Here is a 22,707-nt window from a genome sequence, read left to right on the forward strand (position 1 = left end):
AAGTGTTGCTCAAAGTTCTTTCAAGATTCAACAAATCAACAAAAGTTCATCCTTCATTCGAGAAAGACGCTACATTGGCCCTCGAATCAAGGCGAACAACATAGAGATTAGAATCAAGGGATACATCCAGAGTTATACTCACAAAAATATCAATAAAATGATTTTTTCTCACGCTTGTTTTATGATTGCAGTTATGTATTTTCTGCTAGCAAAATTTATCACGAACAATTAGATAACAAGGAAAAATGCTCTTTCTCCAAAATTAGACATTTGAGTATATTCTCTATAATATGAAATCACTTCATTTTTTTTCTTTTTGTGTTTACTCATCTGATATATGAAATTAAGCGATTAACTAATCTAGATTCGTATCACGTAGGAACATTAAAGAGGTAAGTGTTTTTCAAGTTCTCACTTGTACATGTATATGGCGAATAGTCTCGACCTTCAAGCTTATGCTTTCTTTTCAGATATGCCCCGGATAACCTAACTTCTATAATAGTTTATTATACACATCTATATCTATATTGACCATAAACGAAAGTAAAATATAACAAAAACATGGAAAATGATAATAGTCCCACACCAACAAAGAAAAATTACAATGAAGTAGATAGCTCTTTATTCTACTTTTTTGAAATATTGTTCTTCCAGAAACTTCTACTTTATTGTAGTCAATCAAAGCCCACCAAGTTAGTCTAGCTAACCCCCTTTTTTCAAATCTTAGCCATTAATTGATCAATCAAGCCTCCAAGAAAATTAGAAGATGAGCCATTTTCCTTCCAAACTTCCTTGCACTTTTCACTCATTTTCTTAAACCTTTGTCTCACCTCACCATCCATTAATTTTTTAACCCCATTTGCCACTTCCTCTGATGAAACCAATGTGGTGCCATCTCTATAATACATTGTGATCTCCACAGCCAAATTCAACTCTTTCACCAACTCAAATGCATTCAAGTGTTGCTCTGCATAGATAGGCCATGTCCCAATTGGCACCCCATAGTATAAACTTTCAAGAATTGAATTCCAACCACAATGTGACACAAATCCTCCAATAGCCTTGTGGGCCAATATTGTAACTTGTGGGACCAACCCACACACTAGCCCTTTCCCTTTAGTTGATTCTAAAAATCCACAAGGTAAAATTTCCTCCAAGTTAGTAAAATCATTTGGAAGTTCTCTTTGGTCCTTTGGTGCTTGCCTAATTGCCCACAAAAAAGGGTGCCCTGATTTTTCTAGACCTTTTGCTATTTCTATCACTTGTGAACCTTTGAGACTTCCCATACTCCCAAAACTCAAAAATACTACTGATGATGGTTCTTGATTGTCAAGCCATTTCATTACATTTTCATGACCCCAAGAATCTTGATGCCATCGAGCTGGTCCAATATGATCTACTACAGGGCCAATAGGATAAATTGGCGGTACAACATCACTAGCAGCATGTACCAATGAGTTTAAGCAATAAGGTTCAAGTTCTTGAAATGTGTTGACAACAATACCCTTGGTTTCTTTGTACCTTCTTGCATGACGTAGGAACCAAGAGTAACCATCTATATGTCTATTTAGCATAAATGAAGGGAAGCTTTTTACAGGGACAGGATTGGAAAAACCAAGTATATTGAAATCACCGGCTGAATCTTTGAACTCAATATTAGTACTAACTTGAGCATCTAAAGTTGGGAGGTGTAACATGAAGCTCAAGAAAGTAGCTGGTGAAGCAAAGTAAAGATAACATGGGATGTTTAGTTCATTAGCAACATCAATAAAGGATGTACAAAACATGTCAATAAAGAATCCAACAACTTGCCCTGAGCCTGAGTCTGAGTCTGAAATAAGGTCAATAAGAGCATCTTTGACTTGTGACGTGTGATTTTGTATCAATAGTGATAAGAAGCCTATAGAGGTTTCAAATTGATCGGGGGACGGTTGATCCGCCTCGGGAAGGGGGAGGAAATGGATGTTTCCGGTGGCGGTGGCGGTGGTGAGAGAGTCAATATAGGATTGGATGAGTGGCCTTTGAGGGATGTTAATTAAGAGTATGGTGGCTGATAGGTTTTTGTTTGTTTGAGTCAAGAGTTTAGCAAACTCAATACTTGGAACAAGGTTACCTAGTGCTGGTGTTGAAATGAACACTACCTTTGCTCTTTTCATGATTGGTTTTGATTTTTTGACTTTTGGTTTTGTTTGGGATTTAGCTTGAGGTAATTGGAGATAAGGTGGTCACTATATAAAGTACTGTCTTCTAGCAAGCTAGCCCCTTGTTTTTTAGGTATCTTTTCTTTTCAGTGGACTAGTATTTTTTTATTTGAAATTCTTAGTCCACTATAAAAGATTATAATAATAAACTTGCGAGTTCAGTAGGTAGGTCATTTACATAATATTCTATTTTCATTGGGTAGTAGGTGGGAGTAGATATATCGAAACTTACTTAAATAGTTATTTTTTATTAGCTTCTAACTAGATATAATTATAAAATATAAAATTATCAAGCGTAACTATTTTTTTAAAAAAACGCGTATATTTCTATTTTTTTTAAATATAGAGAAATACAGTGAACAATAAACACGCTCCAGTGAAATGAGAAATTATTTATGGAACAAATTTTTTAAAATACAGTGAAACACATGGAAATACAAAATCGAACTGAGTAAAAATAGGCTATATTTTTTTAACAGATTCTTCTTTTTCTTTTTAAATAGTAAGTTAAATTAAATCAACCATATTTCACGCATTCCATAACAGCTCACGAATCTCTCTCAACTTTTATCACAATCAAAACTTTTTGAATTCAAAAACCACTAAAGATCTGAAAACTTCTAAATATAGAAAAATATACGCTAGAATACAATAAAATATAATTGATTGTTTAAGAAATATAAAATTGTAGTATGCGTATATATAATGGAATACGATGAAATATATCAAAAACTATTTCATAAATTAGAAATATAAAATGCAGAAATACATTGAAATACAACGAAATATAAAAATCGTGAAAACAAAGTGGAGTAAAAATAGGCTCTACACCAAAAAAAAAAGATAAATACGTTTACATACAGCGCAATAATACACTGAAATATACTGAAAATTAGATATATTGTTAGTTGATACACAAAAATATTCTGAAATATACTGAAACATTTTATCAAACACTTGGTGGGCATGAAGTTTCACAACTCTCATCAATGGTGTTTCTACAACAACAACCTAATCTTTTGCTCTTAGATGATGCTACAATATCATATTGTTATAATCAATACTATTCTTCATCATTCATAAGATAAACAACACCACATGATTAACAAACATAAGAAAAAATTTCCTCTTATTTCGGCTTATCCATGGAGATTTAGCAAACGAATTGTTATGGCTGAGCTTCGGTCATTGGCTGTAGAATATCAATATCTGTCATTAAAATGGACAGTTAGAGCTTGTTGAAGATATTCTAACAATGGCTGAAAATATATATAAAAAAATTGAATGAAAAGTGAAGGTACAGACGCTGAAATTTATGAACAATTGAAGAGAAATACAACAAATAACATAACGAAAATTAGTTACCTGTAGAGATTGGATAACTGATAAGGAAGAAGAAGAAATCGTGCTAATTATGGTGAAGAATAATGGGAGTAAAATACGATTGTGAATTGAAGATGTGAGAGAAAAATATTTAGAAAAAAAAATGGTAAGTAAGTGAGAAAGAGATACCTTATTTCTAGGGAAATACATTGCAGTTATAAAAATAAATTATAGATGGTAATTTGATAAATAATTAAGTTATAAAAAATAATTTTAAAAAATAGTTATTACTAATAAATAAGTTAGTTAGAGGTAGTTATGGGCTGTAAATTTTCCTATCATATCATGTATACTAGGGGTGTATCGACAGTGCCAGCACGGCCCAATATGAAGAAGGTTTAAAGGGTTTACAATTAGCTTTATTTGCAAAAAGTTAAAGCAAGCAAGCAAAGAAGTCCCTGTAACTACTACAACAACAACAACAACCCAGTGAAATCTCACATCTTGGGGTCTGGAGAGGATAGAATGTACGCAGACCTTACTCCTACCAAGATAGGATGGCTGTTTCCGAAAGACCCTCGGCTCAATAGAAGCATAAAAAGGGAGTCAGATAAGGTTAAAAGATTCAAAACGATATTGCAATGAAATAATGCAAGCGACACAGTAAAACAGGATAATCAAGGAATTCAAAGCGATATGGAAATGCAAATAACGACAGCGGCACAGATAAAATAGGGTAATCAAAGTACAGAAAGTAGCAAATAATAACATAAATCAGAGCACAAGAAATTATAATGTGCTAAAGCGCCTACTAATAAGGAAAGATAACGAGACTTATCTACTAGTCTTCTACCCTAATGTGGGTCCTCCACACCCTCCTATCTAACGTCATGTCCTCGGTAAGCTATAACTGCGTCATGTCCTATCTAATCACTTCTCCCCAATATTTCTTTGGCCTACCCCTACCTCTTCTGAAACCATCCATGGCTAACCTCTCACACCTCCGCACTGGGGCATCTATGTCTCTCCTCTTCACATGCCCAAACCATCTCAGTCGCATTTCCCGCATCTTGTCTTCCACCGAGGCCACTCCCACCTTATCCCGAATAGCCTCATTTCTAATCCTGTCGCTCCTAGTGTGCCCACACATCCATCTCAACATTCTTATCTCGACAACTTTCATCTTTTGAACGTGAGAGATCTTAACTGACCAACACTCCGCCCCATACAACATAGCCGGTCTAACCACCACTCTGTAGAACTTGTCCTTGAGTTGTGGTGGCACCTTCTTATCACATAGCACTCCGGAAGCTAGCCTCCATTTCATCCACCCTACCCCAATACGATGTGTGACATCATCGTCAATCTCCCCGCTGCCTTGCATGATAGACCCAAGGTACTTAAAACTACTTTTTTTTTTGGATGGCCTGAGCACCAAGCCTAACTTCCACGCCAACCTCCTAAGGTGTCTCACTGAACTAATACTCTAAGTACTCTGTCTTGGTCCTACTCAGCTTAAATCCTTAACACCAAAGGAATTACAACTTGCCTCAAATTGAAAAACCCAATTGTTTGCTCTAGCTCCATATCCTCTGTGCAGATGATACGCGACAAACTTCCATCCAAGCAATCTGCAACTCAAAAATCTACGTTTAACAAGCCATTAATTAACAATAATAATTAAACTGCTGCTTTAATGGACATGCAACGCTAATTAAGACTCTCAATAAATACAGGGCATGGTGCTATTACGTACATGCTCCTAAAGTAGAAGTGTTTTGGACCAGAGTCATGTTGACCAGTAGACGGCCCTGTTCTCATTTCAAGTGAACTGACCAGCAAATTAGCAGAACACACAAAGCTACAATGCAATGAAACTTGATGAAGAAAATGGAAATTAAGGATAATCTTGAACGTTTTAGAGCAAGGTGAAAAGGGAAAGTGAAAAAATTGACGTGCTGGCGGATTATTTCTGGGGTTAAACCACACGTTGCTTAGATATGATGTGAAAAGTCTGAAATGGCCTCAACTTTATTTTTATTAACACTTAAGCAACCATGTTGAAACCACCTTTTATAAAATATAGAAATATCAAAGAGCCAAAGACTCATCTAGTCAAAAAATAATAGAAAATAAATAAAAAGAAGAGAAAAGATGGTAACATGGAGTCAATTTTATCTGAATAGTCTATAAATAATAGTAATTTATTATTCTTGATGTTTTGTACTATGACTATGAAAAACATTTGTTCCTTTTCTAAATCACGGGCTTAATTTTGGTCCTAATTGATTTACAAGTTCTAGCAAAAGATTGAATTTTCAGGTGCAATGAATTAATGCAGTTGTTTACAAAAAAATAATTAAACCAAATGCTGTTTCGGACTAAAAAAATGATCTCTTAAGTGGTTTTTAGAAAGCACAATTAAGCAAAAAATAATCAGGCAAAGTTCTGAACAAGTATGCCGGAGGAGGCAGAAGTTCGCCTTGCAAAAGAACAAAGTATGCCGTTAGAGTCAAACTTTCATTTTCATAAGCAAAACATCAAGTATACAAGTGTTAAGAACTAGAAAAGTATGCCGGAGGAGGCAGAAGTTTACTTTACAAAAGAACAAAGTATGCTATTAGAGGCAACTTTCATTTTCATAAGCAAAATAACAAAGTACACAAGTGTTAAGGATTAGACAAGTCTGCCAGAGGAGGCAGAAGTTCACTTTACAAAAAAATAAAGTATGCTGTTAGAGGCAAACTTCCATTTTCATAAACAAAACATCAAGTATACAAGTGTTAAGAACTAGAAAAGTATGCCGGAGGAGGCAGAAGTTCACTTTACAAAAGAACAAAGTATGCTGTTAGAGGCAACTTTCGTTTTCATAAACAAAATAAAAAAGTACACAAGTGTTAAGAATTAAACAAGTCTGCCGGAGGAGGCAGAAGTTCACTTTACAAAAAAATAAAGTATGCTGTTAGAGGCAAACTTTCATTTTCATAAGCAAAACATCAAGTATACAAGTGTTAAGAACTAGAAAAGTATGCTGGAGGAGGCATAAGTTCACTTTACAAAAGAACAAAGTATGCTGTTAGAGCCAACTTTCATTTTTATAAGCAAAATAAAAAAGTACACAAGTGTTAAGAATTAGACAAGTCTGCCGGAGGAGGCAGAAGTTCACTTTACAAAAGAACAAAGTATGATGTTAGAGGCAAACTTTCATTTTCATGAGCAAAACAAAAATTTACGCAAGTGTTAAGAACTAGAAAAGTATGCCGGAGGAGGCAGAAGTTCACTTTACAAAATAACAAAGTATGCTGTTAGAGGCAACTTTCATTTTCATAAGCAAAATAAAAAAGTACAAAAGTGTTAAGAATTAGACAAGTCTGCCGGAGGAGGCAGAAGTTCACTTTACAAAAGAACAAAGTATGCTGTTAGAGGCAAACTTTCATTTTCATGAGCAAAACAAAAATTTACGCAAGTGTTAAGAACTAGAAAAGTATGCCGGAGGAGGCAGAAATTTACTTTACAAAAGAACAAAGTATGCTGTTAGAGGCAGTGGCGGAATCAGGATTTTCAGTAAGGGAGTTCAAAAATATGAAGAGGTAAACATACGAATAAGCCAAGGGGGTTCAACACCTATCATATATACATAAAAAAATAATTTTAACCTTCAATATACAATGTAATTTTCTGCCGAGAGGGTTCGGATGAACCCCCTCGGTTACACTTGGCTCCGCCCCTGGTTAGAGGCAACTTTCATATTCATAAGTAAAATAAAAATGTACACAAATGTTAAGAATTAGACAAGTCTGCCGGAGGAGGCAGAATTTCACTTTACAAAAGAACAAAGTATGCTGTTAGAGGCAAACTTTCATTTTCATGAGCAAAACAAAAATTTATGCAAGTGTTAAGAACTAGAAAAGTTAGTAAGTAAACTTCAAAGATTCAACAAAGAGAAAACCAAAACGCATATCAAAATCAACTAAAACATATTACGACAGTCATAATACGACATTCAAAAAACCAAAATATATACATAAGGAACGAAACTAAAGTTCAAAAAATCATACAGACACTTTAACAAAACACTATAATTTTAAATAAAAAAGAATCAATTAAATATAAAAAACAACGAAGACAAAGATATCAATTCAACAAACAACAATTTAACATAAAAACAAATATTGAAACGAGCAAAAGATCCAAATTCGTACCTAAATTTTAGAACAGATAAGACAGACACAAAACAGAGGAGGAACGAAGAAGCAAAAAAAGAAAAAAAATGGCAAATGACGAAATAGAAAGGGTTTTAATGGGGTAAGGGTAATTTCGTCAAAAAACTTTCATTAAACAGGCGGCAGGGGCAAAAATTAAAGAAGGCATAAATGAGGGGCAAAATATAAAGACCAGCCCAAAAGAAGGGCACTCCGCGCAAAAAAAAGATCTATAACTTTGTAGAGGTTAAACGACAACTTAATATTTTGTTTGTCCTAAAGGAAAGGTTATATTTGCAAAGTTTACTAAAATCATGATAAAATGTAAATAGTAGCCTAAAAAGAAGGGAAAATGACCTAATAATACTACTTTAAGACTATATATTACAAAACATGAAGATACTTTTCCTTATTTACAAAATATAACAACTTAATTACTAAACATACCAGATTTGAGATTAATGTGACTTTCCATGATTTTGGGCCCTTTTTTAGGAAGATAATCTGAATTTTAATTGTTGGTTTAATAATAGCATAATACGATTTTTTTTTAAAATTCAATTTAGTACAATTTAGTTTCTACTTTTAAGGTCTTTATCAAAAAAAAATTCACTCTCTTTCATTCTCTCTCTCTCTCTTCCCTCATTTTTATCAAAAAGATTTTTCTCTCTCTTTCATTCTCTCTCTATTCCCCATCTTTATCAAAAAGATTTGAACTTCACCGTGAATTCATCTTCATCAACCCACGAATTTCTCGTTGCTACGTTATCTACCATTTCAGTTTAGTAAGAGTCCACTTTCAACAGTGGTCTAGTTTATTTCTGTTTTGGGTTTCGTTTGTTGTGCGAAAAATCTAAAAAAAAAAACCTCTCAACTTCACCATGATTTCATTCAGTTCTCACTTTAAGTTTTTTCAAGAAATTGAAAAGAGAAGAACCAACTTTTAAAAAAAAAACTCCATTGTCAGCCATTAAAGGAGATCGAAGCACGAGTTTGAAAAATCAATTTGCAGCAAATGAACTTCGTTTTGAGTGGGTGATATGTCAAAAGAACTAGAATGTTGAAAGGAGATCAAATCTAAAATTTGGGGCTTTTTGGGTAAGATTTGAACTTATTTTGACTGATTTTCAGTCCTAGTTCTTGTATAATAAATTGTGGTAATTGTGTAGTTAATTTTAAATATGTATGAAATATGTACGGATATTGTGTGTGTACATATACATATAGGTCCCTGAGAATATATATTAAATTGTGCCTTATGTATGTAATGTGTGTGAAATTTGTATGGCATGTGGTTTTCTGAAATCCGTGTATTTAAGCTGCTTGCAGGATCGCTTGAGATTGCTTATGCCGATTAATGTAGGCAAGGAATATCATTGGGTACTGAGTGTTTTGTCTATAAAAAGCATGTGTCTTTATATCAGTGATTCATTACCGGGAGGTGCTGCGCACACTGATGTGGTTAGAGAACTTGTTGACAAATTGACAAAAATCATACCCCTCTTCTTCAACAGTACTGAATGTTATGCAAAAGGAATGACATAGACTAGAATACTAAATCAGCCTACATTGAGAAGGGCATTTGTGATTCTTTGGGATACATCTTGATAAATGTTTTGCTAGAACAACATCCTGAATCGAAGTATGTTCTTTTTTTCTATGGCATAAGATTTTTATGTGTTAGCAGTTTTCATACATAAAAAAGAAATATCTCTTACATTCTATCTTCACTTTCTTTTCAGTGACTCTAGAGTCTATGTATGTGCATTTGTTGAATATCAGCCCAAGACATTTCGGAAATTTTGAAGGACAACTTTGATCATAGTCTTCACCGTTAGTAGGTATGGTGCTCTGTTGTGGGATTACGCAAGGCAAAAGTAGGCTTTTGGAGCTGTTAGTGAGAGTGAAGTCACTGAAATGGTTACCAGTAAATTACATCACATGGGATAAGAATTTGCAAGGAACTTATCCCGCAATGAGAGTTATTATCTAGATCCAAAAGACAAGTGCAAAAAAAAAAATAAAAAAATTTAGTAAGCTAATTGTAGTGTTTGATGTAAAAAGATAGTTTGTTGCTGACCTTATTATGCTACACTTTAATTGCTTCTATCTTAATTTTTTATTTTTTTTCTTTCTTATTTAAATCTTGTAATTCATGAATTTCTAAGTTTAATAAATCACATTTGATACATATTGCATAAAATTTGGCATCACAAGATTATCTATATTTTGTACTTGTTTCTTATATGATTAACAGAATGTAAGTTAAATATTTGTATTAGGGCAATGCACTGGTGTGTATATAATATAAGATGTATTGATATGCAGTTATGTTTCTTAAATATGCATGGATTTGTTACATATATTTCTGTGTCCATACAGATTTCATACAACAAAAAGTTTTTATTAAGTCATACAATAACAGACAGTTTTCATACGCATATCAGTCAATTTAGTATAACACTCAGTATGTTTAATACATTATTCATATAATATTAATACACTAATCATACATTTTCAGATAAACTGTAAGATCCATTGAAACCAAACATGTATTGCTGATGACCAAATTTATATAAACTTTCAACATTATCGTTATTATAATTGTATCCAAGCAATAAGTTTCTGTCCTCACTAAACAACAAACAACATTCTCGACTTTTAATTTTCCTGTGGAATATTGTCAAAAGTCTTCTTATTTTGCCCTTCTTTACCATATCTGCTGCATGTCAACTTCGATTGCTTAAATTTTCCCTCACTTATTGATGTAGTGGGACAATGAATAGTCCTCTCCATGTTGGTGAATATATACTATGGCAGCCATATCATGCCCACAAGGTATCTAATCCAGTTCAAATCTTCCACAACTACACGTCATAGCTCGAAGGCACACTATGAACCTCTTGATACCACCAGTCACTGTATGTAGAAATTCATGAAAGCTCGTACTTGCAATCAAAAATTATATTTGAACTAATAATTCAAAAATTACACACTAAACATACAACATATATACACATATCTTACCACTTTTATACAAATGACAAAATAAAAGTATCCGGATAAACTACTATCTGAATCAAATCATTTTTACACTACAAGAACAAAATTAATACCACACTCATTCAATTTTCATACACTATTCATACATATAATTTTTGGAAAAATTTATTGTCTGAACCAAATCACTTTTACACTACATAAACCATATTTAGACTACATTCATTCAACTTTCATACACTATTCAAACATACATTTTTAAAAATCTATTGTTTGAACTAAATCACTTTTTCTCTAGATAAACACCATTTATATCACATTCATTCAACTTTCATACACAATTCATACATATAATTTTGGAAAAAACTATTGTCTATATCAAATCACTTTTACACTACATAAACTACATTTATACCAAATTCATTCAACTTTCACACCCTATTTATACATATATTTTTTATTAATAATTTATGTAAATGGACACATAGACCTTTGAGATATTCAACAAAGTACTGCCCAAAGGACAAAATTGTACCCTTTTCCCAGTTGATGGAACCAAGACAATTACAATTTTTCCAGTGTGAATACAATGTGTTAAATACGGCTCTCCAGTTTTACGTAGCTATCTATTGTGAGCTTTTCGGGCAAAAGCAATAACCTTCTGCACCCCGCCTTCACAGATTCATAATTTAGTGGCACTATAGACAAATGTTTATTTGACATCAACAAGTGCTAGTTGAGATGGTAAACCTTATCACCATTGAAAATGGTGTGGTGGTTGGGTAAGAAAAGGAGGGAAAAGATAGAAGACAGATTGATTCGTCAAAGTAGTAGATTAATTCGATGGATAATACTTAAAAGTATAACGAAAAAACAGGGGAGAATACCTGTTCGTAGTTTTAATTCTTCCGTGATTATTTCTGACACTTTAATGCTGCATATTTTGCAGATTTGTAACTTATCGGTGTTGAACTCATTCGTATAATCAATCAAACTTGATCTGATGATTTTTTTTTTTACAGAAACATGGGATATTTTTGCGTATTGATTTTGAATATAATTTGGCCGTTTGAGAAGAAAAACCGCTATATGGCTTTGATTTGAGTCTGCCACAAACCTTGTTTAAGGGATTCCAATTTAACTGTGTGTTTTATTTTTTTACTTCATTTGTGTAAGGTTTGTAAGTATTCTAATGTTATATTTTGCAAACTGAAAAGTATCGTCCCATTTTGTAAATATCTACTCTAAATATGTATATATTTGTATTTTGCCCTAAAAAGAAATATTTGACCCATTGGGCTCTATATTTTTGACCCAAATCGTAGTAGTCCAATAAGCCCAATCCCAATATTTTCTTCTTCTTCTTCTTCTACTTCCAGCTTTATCCCTGGAACTAAACCTTCAGAACACTAAACCCTGGAACAAAAGCATAGGGTTTTACCAAGAAACGAAGCTCACAAAAATATCAATCAATGGGGACTAAGAACAAAGGTACCATTTTTATTCTTTCTTTATAACAAACTTTCTGTTTTACATTATATATTTTTTTTGGTAGGGTTGTCAGCATCGAAGAAATTGAAGAAAAAATCATCTGGGGTTGAAGAAAATACAGATGAAATAATGCCCAAATCATCTTCAAAGGAAAATGCTGGAGGACATGTGGAGCAATTGAAAAGACTCTCAGAAAAGGTGAGATTTTTATTATTTCTCAGCTTTCTTGATTTTTGCTTTCAATTCTGTATTTAGTACTTTTTTTTTTGTTGGATGTAATTTTAGTTTTTCATATAAGTTCTGAACAGCTCAATGAATACATAAACAAGAGTGACCAATTTTTTTGATATGGTTCATTTACTGGTAGGCTTAGTGGTCTGCCTTTTATAAGCTTGAATATTCAGTTTCATCCATCAAACAGTTTTCTGTATTTAGTACTTTTTTCTTAGCATAACTTTAGTTTTCATATAGTTCTGAAAAGAACTCAAGGAATACAAAAACGAGCTACCAAATTTTTTGACATGTTATTAACAATATTTTTTTTGATCAAATTTTCTTTGATATGTCTCAGAAGTAGCAAACCTAGATTGCATACTGTCATTGCCTTTGTTTTTCTTCAGTTTCTCTGTGTAAGAACCAATGTTCTGCCACTGTTATTGATTTATTATTTCATCAGGTAAAGTAAAATTTTATTAGGATTAGTACCAAGAAGGTACTTTGAGGAGTACAAAACAGTAGAGTATTACAATCCCAACACCATTTCCTTATACCATCTAGAAAATCCATGAAGAATGTCATATTCTCATCCTTACAGTTTACACCAAAAGTACACATTTTGTAAACAACTATATGTTTTACATAGGACATATGGTCCTTCTTCACCTCAAAACATATTTTGTTTCTTTCTAGCCAACCGGTCCATAAAATGCATTATGGGATAGTTTCCAAAGTGTCTTCAAGCTCCTGCAAATACTCTTGTCTCTGCCAGCAATTCAACATGCTCTTAACATCCATTGGCATGACCCACTAACTCCAAATAGGTTGAGAAACATTGACCATATTTTACTGTTACCTTCTCAAAAAAAAAAAAAAAAACATTGGACCATATTTTGCCGAACGTGGCTGCAATGAACATATGACTAATAATTGAGTTCTCACAGAAGGAGCATGTAGCATATAGACAAACCTCTCCTTGAGTCTATGACGAGTCAAACAGGCATCCTTAGCTGCAATTCAACCAAAGCTAGCAACTTTAGGAGGTGAAAGTCTTCCAGATCATTTTCCAAGGCAAGCTCAAATCCCAACAACTTGATTGTGTTTGTAACTTAATACAACAACTTCTAACAAAGAACTCTCCTTTCTCGCTTACCAACCAGACAAGTGAATCCTTCTGCCTGAGTCTATAGAGACAGATGGTAACAGCTCCATTAGAAGTCTGAACTCCTTGTTTCCCAGTCATTTAATCTTCTTCTAAGAAGTAAATTCCATCCAATTTTAGAGAAACATTAAGACGCACTGCTGTCTTTATTTAAGGCAAAACTATATATTGTAGGAAATTCATTTTTAAGCACCCCCAATATACATTCAATGATCTAGCCAAAATCTTGGAAATGCCACCTTTAATTTGGTATGTAACTGAAATTCATCCCAGTAGCTGCATATGTGCGTCAAATAGTAATTCCGTTTGGCACAAGTGAGCACTTTGGAGTCCAGTGACCTTCTTTCCCATTTTAAGGTCATTCATCTATAACTCAATCCTACATTTAGCCTGCTTGCATCACTGAGTAACGTAGTCAATCTGCTATACATTTTGATATTGTCGTTGCAAGAGTAGGTGCATATATTCATTCCATAATTTTTGTGTATTGACTGCTGATAATCTATTTAACCAACATATGGCACTTCTGTTTTCTGTAGGATCCTGAGTTCTATCAATTCTTGCAAGAGCATGACAAGGAGCTCCTTGAGTTTGATGATGATGATGATGATGATGAGGATATTGATGTAAGTCCTTAGTATATCTTTCCTTCTCGTTATTCTCATGGCATGTGAAGTGGTTTATAGAATCTTATCCAAATTTTGTGAAGGATGATGCTGAGACTGAAATGGATGGTGACGAAATAGAAGAAGATGATGAAGCTGATGAATTTGACACTGAACAACTCGTTCATGCAGATGGAAAGGAGGTCAAATCGTCCACAAATGTCATCACTAGTGCAATGGTGGACTCTTGGTGCAGTTCAATTCATGAAAATAGAAGTTCGGGGGCTATCAGGTCTCTCATGAGAGCTTTCCGCACAGCTTGTCATTATGGCGATGATACTGGTGAAGATGCTAAGTCAAAGTGGAGTACTATGTCTAGCGCTGTGTTCAACAAGATAATGTTATTTGTTCTAAAAGAAATGGATGGAATTCTTCGTGGCCTTTTGAAGTTACCAACTTCTGGTGGGAAGAAGGAGATGATAAAGGATATGTCCAATACTAAGCGGTGGAAGAGCAACAACCACTTGGTGAAATCATATCTTGGGAATGCGCTACATATTCTAAATCAGATGACTGATACAGAAATGATATCATTTACATTACGAAGACTCAGATTTTCATCTGTATTTTTGGCTGCTTTTCCAGTTCTGTTAAGGAAATATATAAAGGTATGGGATTGAGTGATCTAACACTTACAATTCACATAAACTCTTTTCTTTTACAAAGGAATGATTAAGATCTGCAAGAATATAACTCTTATTTGCAAGAAATTTGCATGTTTCATCCTTTCTCCCTCTCTTTTTAAGCAGAGGTGAGAGGGTATGTCTATTTGCTGTTTTAAGGCTTTAGCTATTACCAAAAAGCTAATTAATCTTCATTTTCTCATAGGGGTCCTTCAAGTGTTTTCTATATCAGGGCTATGAAACTGATATCTGACAGTCGATGACATGGCATTTGGCCCTTGATCACTTCAAACTGTGCACACTGCTTATATCCTATTATCACGAACAAAGTTAATTCGTATCAGTCTATCCTGAAAGTCTTAGGAAAGTATCTTTCGTAAGCATCGTATTCTAGTAACATAGCTCATAATCCTTACCCGACAAAAAAAAAAAAAAAGTAAATAAGAAACCTTGAGAATGTGTCTGTTGGCTGGTAGTTACTTAAGATGCTTAAGAATTAAGTTAAAAAATAATTGCGAAGCACTCTCGTTTTAGACTTCTCTGTTTTTCAGAATACATGAGGCACAAGGGTTTTTTATTTTCTGCATTGAGGTATTCTTCTCTCTGAAAAAACGAGCTTAAGCAAAATTTGACTTTTCAGGTTCTTCTTCATTTCTGGGGTACAGGCGGAGGTGCACTACCAGTTGTCTCTTTTTTGTTTCTAAGAGACCTGTGTATACAGCTTGGTTCTGATTGCATTGACGAGTGCATTAGAGGGATGTACAAAGCTTATTTATTGAACTGCCAATTCATGAGTGCGTCAAAGCTGCAGCATATTCAATTTCTTGGTAATTGTTTCGTTGAACTACTTAGGGTGGATCTTCCTAATGCATACCAGCATGCCTTTGTTTTCATTCGGCAGTTGGCAATGATTTTAAGGGACGCTCATGGTAGTACTAAGACCAAGGTATCGGTTTGTTATTTTGTAACTGATAACTTGTCTTCTTTCTAGATTTTTGTTACCAACCACTGATAGATGCTTACTTTATAAATCTTTTGGGGTTAAAAGGGTATCTTATGTAGCAGTTTTTCCCCCCCTTTTTTTTTTTGAATAACTTTAGCTGAAGAATACTCTGGTTTAAGAGTTTCAACATACATGTTAGCTTAGCTGACATTTTCACATTAGAAAAGGTACTCAAAGAGTATCTAGTTGCTTCAGTATTTTACATGACTGGTAGTATCCTATCCTATTGAAAGTTATCCTTGCCTTTTAGTGGCTGCTAATCATTGTTCTCCCTTTGTCTAATCTTTCCCAGAAATCGTCTCAAAAGGCTAATCAATCATCCAAGGAAGCACACAATACTAAGGGCAAGGTACTTTGGTTCTTACATTTATCGCGTTTTTTGTTTTGGATTATGGTTACCAAAAATGTGAGCTTATTCTGTAATTTCTAGATCTTTCAGAGGTAGTCCTTGTACTGCCTCTTTTGGGTATAAAATTGCATCATATAATGTTCTAGAGTTGCAAAGTTGCTTCATACCCTTATTTACATTTTCACATCACATAATGTGCTCAAAGATTATCAGATTGCTTCAGTATTTTTCCATGACTGGTTTGTGCTCTATTCAAGGCTATCTTTGCCTTTTAGTGGTTGCTAATTATGGTTCTTCCCTGGTGAAATCTTTCTCAGGAATCATTTTAGAAAGTTAACAAATCATCTATGGAAAACACATAAAAACTGGTGTTGGTGTGTATTTTCATTAGTGGTCATCTTTGGACTAGTGTTACAAAATGAGTTTTGTATGCTCATTCTGTTTTTTGGTTTGATTTACGAGGTAATCCAGTACAGGAGTTCTCTTATTTTGTTAATCATTTGCTGAACCATGGCTTCCAAGCTCGTCTGGAAGTGGAAGAATTTGATCTTTTTGTTTGAAAGCGGCATCTTTTGTCCTCTCTCTTTTTTAGTTGACTAAATTCTGGTAGAATTTCTGCTTTTAAGAGTTGAGAAAATGCACTTTAGCCTCCATTTGTAATTTTGAAGAGACAAAGTAGCTTAGAGTGTCAAGTTGATCATAGAGTGACAAATTGTCTCATGTTGCTCCAGTATTTTGAGTGACATGTATTTTTTTATGGTTATATTTGCCTTTTAGTGGATCCAATCACAGTTTCTTGCTTTTCATCCTTTTCTCAGGAATCATTTCTGAAGGTTTACCAGTGGAAGTATATACATTGTCTTGAGCTATGGACTGCAGCTATCTGTGCATACAGTTCAGAACCAGAGTTTATGCCCCTGGCTTATCCGCTGACACAAATAATTTCTGGAGCAGCTCGTTTGGTTCCAACTGCTCGCTATTTTCCCCTTAGATTGCGGTGCATCAAAATGCTCAACAGAATTGCTGCCTCCACGAATTCTTTTGTTCCTGTGTCCTCACTCCTCTTAGACATGCTGGAGATAAAAGAATTGCATAGACCTCCAACTGGGGGAGTTGGAAAAGCAATAGATTTCCGTACTGTTTTAAGGGTACCTTCAAAATGCCTCTCTATTTTGCTTTAGTTGAACAGTGGACTGATTTATAAGAACTTATCTTAGCGGTCTGAATCTATATTTGATGTCTCAGGTTAGCAAACTTTCGCTGAAAACGAGAGCATTTCAGGAAGCATGTGTGTTTTCTGTAGTTGAGGAGCTTGCTGAGCATCTTGCTCAGTGGAGCTACTCGGTTGGTTTCTTTGAGCTGTCTTCTGTCCCTGTTGTTAGGTTACGCAACTTCTGCAAGTCCACCAATGTTGATAGATTCCGTCGTGAAATAAAGCAAATCATTCGCGAGGTATGTCTGTTGGGTACTTGATTCTATTTGGTGATATGACCGTGGATAATTTTTCAAGTCACATGTCTGCATCAATAACTGTGTATAGTTCTCTGAGTGCAAAAGATCTTCGTTAGTCTCTATTACAGGCTATTTGTTATCTGGCCCACATTGTTTCTTCTGCAATGAAGCCTTTTTTTATAAGTTCCTGAAGTTGACTTTGTAAATGCTACAGATTGAAGCCAATTCGGAGTACACAAATAAGAAGCGCATGACGGTTTCATTTCTGCCTAATGACCCAGCTGCAGCATCTTTTCTTGAGGTTTGAACATCAAAATTCTCTCGTCATTTTAGCGAAAGTAGCCTTTGAAGCATCGTACTCTCTTGCAAAATGTTGAAGTTTTATCCTGATGTTAACTTTGCCAATTTACAAGTAAAATTCCATTAAATTAATTTCCATTTGTCAACCGACCTACACTTGGTATCTTCTTTTGTTAGTAAGGAACAAATTGAAAGCGTTTTCCACGACTTGTCAAAGCATCTTTCTGATGAACACGACTAGCTGGGGAGTTATAAGAATAGCCTAAAATCTTGTTTAGATCAAGATTGCCTGAAGTATATCTCTTAAGCTTGCAATGTCAGAAGGTTTTGATGAATTATCTTTTATGACTTGGTTCCGTGGGGGAAACAATTCTTACCTTCATATTCATCCTTAGGATGATAAGAATGCAGGGGTGAGTCCTCTATCAAAATATGTTGCCAGTCTCCGACAGAGAGCACAACAGAGAAATGATTCATTAAAGGAATCCAGGTATCACAATACTCTATTTTTGTTAAGATTCTTATCTGAAAATTCTCTCTTAAAAAGTAAAGTAATCAACTTGTCATCTGCAGTATACTTGTTGGTCAAGACTCATCCGCCTACGGGAGTAAGATAACTGAAAGCGATGAAGATGATGATGGCGAAGATAACAAAGGAGATGCTGTCTTCAATTCTTCTTGGCTACCTGCAGGCACTCCCAAGTATGTTCACATTCTTCTTCGCCACTTACCTATTCCCACAAAAGAACCCTTGAGATCAATGCAGGATCAAAATGCTCTCTTTATTTTGTTGTTGTTATATGAATGTATTTTTCCAATATGATACGTTGCAGGTGTGAGGAGTCTAAAGAGGAGAAACAGAAGAAAAAGAAGAGAAGGAAGGAGCAAGATGATGAGACCGCTTTCGACGAAGACATAGTAGAGGATTTTATCCTTAGTTCTGATGATGAGGAGGGTTCCTTGAGTGACGCCCCCTCTGACGAAGAAGTAAGCATAAAAGAAAAGCCATCTAAAGCGCCTTCAAAGAAGAAAGGAAAAACTCATCGGAGGAAGAACAAGAAAAGGAAGCAATCCAATCAAGTAGCATCTGCCGTTTGATGATTCTTGAAGAAGGAACAAGAACAGTGTAGCCATGAGTCAATTTGTCCAGTGTAAATTTGCTGCATGTTTGCTATAACAAAAATACTTATGCTGTAGAAGTTAGCTATCAATTTTGTTTTTCTTTATCCTTCCTTTTATTTTCGTTCCATATAGGCAGACTACGTATAACAATTCATATATAACTAATCCCAACTAGTTGGGAATTGAGATGTAATTCATTGATCGATCCTTTTTTTTTTTTGGCGCTTATAGAGGTTGCCTCTTTACCTGTTCTTTTTAGGGATAAGTACATGACATAACAAACATATAGTGGGTATTGATATTTAGTAGCTATAGTTTAACTTAATTACTTCTCATAACAATCATTTGTATATTAATGACATTTAGTAACTATATATATATATATATATATATACACACAAAGTAAAATATCCATCACACTATTCACTTCCAATCCAACCCTCCCATCTCTCTCTCCCCTCTTCCTCACTGTTCTGCTGCCGGAGCTTCGGCGAAATCGATTTGCTCTATTTGAACGGAGCTAAAGAGATATTGACACCGCCATGGCTGCATAGCCAGAAAGGAAAGCAAACAGAGCTCCGACGAAATAGATTGACGTCGGAGACGGCACAACAACCACATGTCGCCAACCACCGCCTTTGTTTTACGCCACCTCTGCTGCGCCGTTGTTCTCTCGTCTCCGATCAGAATTTTTCAGATCTGAAGGTGACAGTGATGATGACGGAGAAAAGAAGCTGAAGGAGAAGAAGGTGTACACAGATCTGATTGGAATTTTTGACCGGAAGTTTTTTTTCAGATCTGTGTAGACATACGGTGTATACATACACGGTATATAATATTTTTCGCGTTTTTCGAAAAAGATCTTTTTGTATACAAATGAATAGAGTGAATTAACGCCTGTATACAAATGAATACAATCAATTTTATTTTTTGTATTCAATATTTTGAATGTATTCATTTTTTTTTTGTGTACATATGTTGTATACAGTGTTTTTGTTAATATTTTTGGTGTATTTATGTTGTATATGCCTGTATTTGTTGTATACATACCGAAAAATATGGTGTTTGTTAATTTTTGGTGTACATATGCTTTTATGTATTCATTTTTTACTCACTGTATTTATGAATACAACAAGCCAATTTATGAATAAAGATAGTCATTTTCATGAATACAGTGAAAAAACAGGAAAAAAAATTGTTTTATTCATGAATACAACGAAAATAAAAATTGAATACAGTGAAAAAAAACATATACAGCCGTTGATAGCTGGGTTGTTGCTACAAAATGTAAATATTGAAACATTTGCTATGTGGCTTGATTAAAGCCTAAATGTTTGTCATTTATGTAGTTTGCCCTTCTTTTAATATATCCTTCCGGTTACAACTCAAGTTATGTTTAGCTTAGAACTTGAGTTACAGTTCAAGCTAAAATCAATCAGCAGCAAATTCAGAAAATAAATCCTCAAAACCTGTTTTTACAAAAATGTATCTCTTTTTTTAATTGCGAAATGTAGTATGGTTAATTTTTTTACAAGTACTCTTCTAGTTTTCTCCATTCTCCCATGTACATTCATCTAAATCGCATACTTCTCGTATGGGATAAGTATGACTATCCGTTTGGATGGGCTATAACTTTTGACTTATCTAACTTATTTTGTCATTTTAGCTTAAAAATAAGTGCTTCTAAGTATTTTTTTATTTTATCCAAACATTACAAAAGTGCTTAATAGCACATAAATAAGCCAATCCAAACAAATAATCATGAAAATCTTGAACAAAGTCCTAATATGTATTTTGTATGGATAATTTTTACCATCAGCTCCATCTCCTCCCCCTCCTCCACTACCCAGCCCCACACATCACCACCACAACACCACCCCACCCCCACCCCCACCTCCACCAACACACCACACCCCCAACCTTAACCCACCTCCCAACTCACCACCACCATTACCAACCCCCTACCCCCACATACCCACCACCCTACCCTACAAACCCACCCACCCACCACTATCACCCAACCCCCACCCTATTCACCCCCACCACCCACCTACCTTACCCCCAACCACCCCTTTCACCAGACCCACTGCACCACCACCATCCACCCCACCAGCCCCCACGACCACTACAAACATCTTCGTCATTACTATCAAACATAAACGTTTCATTTTTTAATCAAATAATATTTTTATTTTATTAAATGTGTATTTATTTTTTAATATTTAATTACTTTTTGATTTTAATTGTATATTTGTTATGTTTAAATAAATACATTATGCACATTCAGATATTGAAACACAAAGTCTTAATCATTCAGTGTTCAGATTTAGGAAAAACATCTTAATCATTCAGATTCAGACGTCTTAATCTTAATGGAAATAAATGAGACTTTAATATGATAGGGGTACTATAACCATAAGTTTAAAAGATAATTAATAGAGCAATCATCGGTCAAAGTGTAGTTGAATGAATTGATTTTTTAAATTCAGTAAAATTTGCATTTAAAGAAGACTTTTTTAACATGATTCAGTAAAATTTGCATTTAAAGAAGACTTTTTTTAACATGATTCAGTAAAATTTGCATTTTGTTATAAATACCATGTATTGTGGATGTTCATTAAAATACATAGTCATCTGGATAAGCTTACAATCAAGCAGGCGAGCAGATAACTTGCAAGCAGCTCAAGCAGATAGTGTGCAAGTAGCTCAAGCAGGTAGCTTGCCAGCAGCTTCCTGAAAAGCCTTGCAACAGCTTCCTCAGGCTTGCAATTAGACAAACAGCTTGTAAGAAGCTCAAGCAAATAGCCTGCAAGTAGCTCAAGCAAGCAACTTGCCAGCAACTTCTGAAAAGTTTTGCAGCCGCTTCCTGGAAAGCCTCTCAGTAGCTTTTTTCCCCTTATAAATAGGAAGCTAATTCAATTCATTTGTACATTAATTCAAAGTTAAATAATATATTAATCTTTTTATATACTTGTCCTTGGTGTATTTACTTTATAGTCTTTTATTTTATAACACATTAACGAAGACTTTTTTACCACGTTCGGTGCATTACAAAAGATGGGATGTCATACATAAAAATATAAAATCATGATTAGAAGATAACAAGGCATCATTGGATTAAACAAGATGAGTTTTCATTATTTGTTTAAGGTCATTTTTTTTGTGTGGATTGTCCTTCAAAGGCACTCGTCTTTAATTTTTGCTCCTCAAATTGGTGGTTTTTAATTTTTGTCCTTCGCCTAATACCTCGAGATTTTAGTTTCGAATCCTAGCTCAGTAACAAAAAAAAAAAATAAAAATTCGCAAGGCAAAGGTTTATAGCAAAGTTAGGCCTATTCGGGAAAAACTTAGGCCTTAAGGCAAAGGTTTGTAAAATTTCAACTTAAGTAAAAAAAAACTAAAAAAAAAAAATTCCTAAAAGCAAAATTTGAAACTCTACCTTGCGAATGCAAATTCTACCTTGCGTTTTTTTTTTTTTTTTTATATATAAATTTTTTGATAGAGCGGGATTCTAACCCGAAACTAAGAGATTTTTAGCGAAGGACAAAAATTAAAGACCAATTTGAGTGGCAAAAATTAAAGACCCGTTCTTTTGAAG

The 22,707-nt window shown here is 34.3% G+C and overlaps 2 protein-coding genes and 1 long non-coding RNA gene across 3 annotated transcripts; 2 read left to right on the forward strand and 1 right to left on the reverse strand.

Moving 5' to 3' along the window:
• Nucleotides 1-551: 551 nt before the first annotated feature.
• LOC132622752 (UDP-glycosyltransferase 43-like) lies at nt 552-2,241 on the reverse strand. Its single transcript, XM_060337417.1, has one exon. The coding sequence runs from the start codon at nt 2,154-2,156 to the stop codon at nt 717-719; it is 1,440 nt and encodes a 479-aa protein (XP_060193400.1). The 5' UTR covers nt 2,157-2,241; the 3' UTR covers nt 552-716.
• A 6,103-nt stretch (nt 2,242-8,344) lies between these two features.
• LOC132622873 (uncharacterized) lies at nt 8,345-9,941 on the forward strand. Its single transcript, XR_009576028.1, has 3 exons — nt 8,345-8,824; nt 9,056-9,368; nt 9,469-9,941. It is a non-coding gene; the product is annotated as an uncharacterized LOC132622873 (long non-coding RNA).
• Nucleotides 9,942-12,057: 2,116 nt separating this feature from the next.
• Nucleotides 12,058-19,314, forward strand: LOC132622156 (nucleolar complex-associated protein 2). The gene is made up of 12 exons (XM_060336699.1): nt 12,058-12,217; nt 12,282-12,415; nt 14,135-14,221; nt 14,305-14,868; nt 15,524-15,829; nt 16,179-16,235; nt 17,054-17,383; nt 17,481-17,687; nt 17,902-17,988; nt 18,383-18,477; nt 18,561-18,689; nt 18,821-19,314. Exons 1-12 carry the CDS (start codon nt 12,199-12,201, stop codon nt 19,083-19,085), a joined length of 2,280 nt encoding a protein of 759 aa, XP_060192682.1. The 5' UTR covers nt 12,058-12,198; the 3' UTR covers nt 19,086-19,314.
• The last annotated feature ends 3,393 nt before the right edge of the window (nt 19,315-22,707 follow it).

Source organism: Lycium barbarum, chromosome 12, assembly GCF_019175385.1.
Source record: "Lycium barbarum isolate Lr01 chromosome 12, ASM1917538v2, whole genome shotgun sequence".
Taxonomy (NCBI): domain Eukaryota; kingdom Viridiplantae; phylum Streptophyta; class Magnoliopsida; order Solanales; family Solanaceae; genus Lycium; species Lycium barbarum.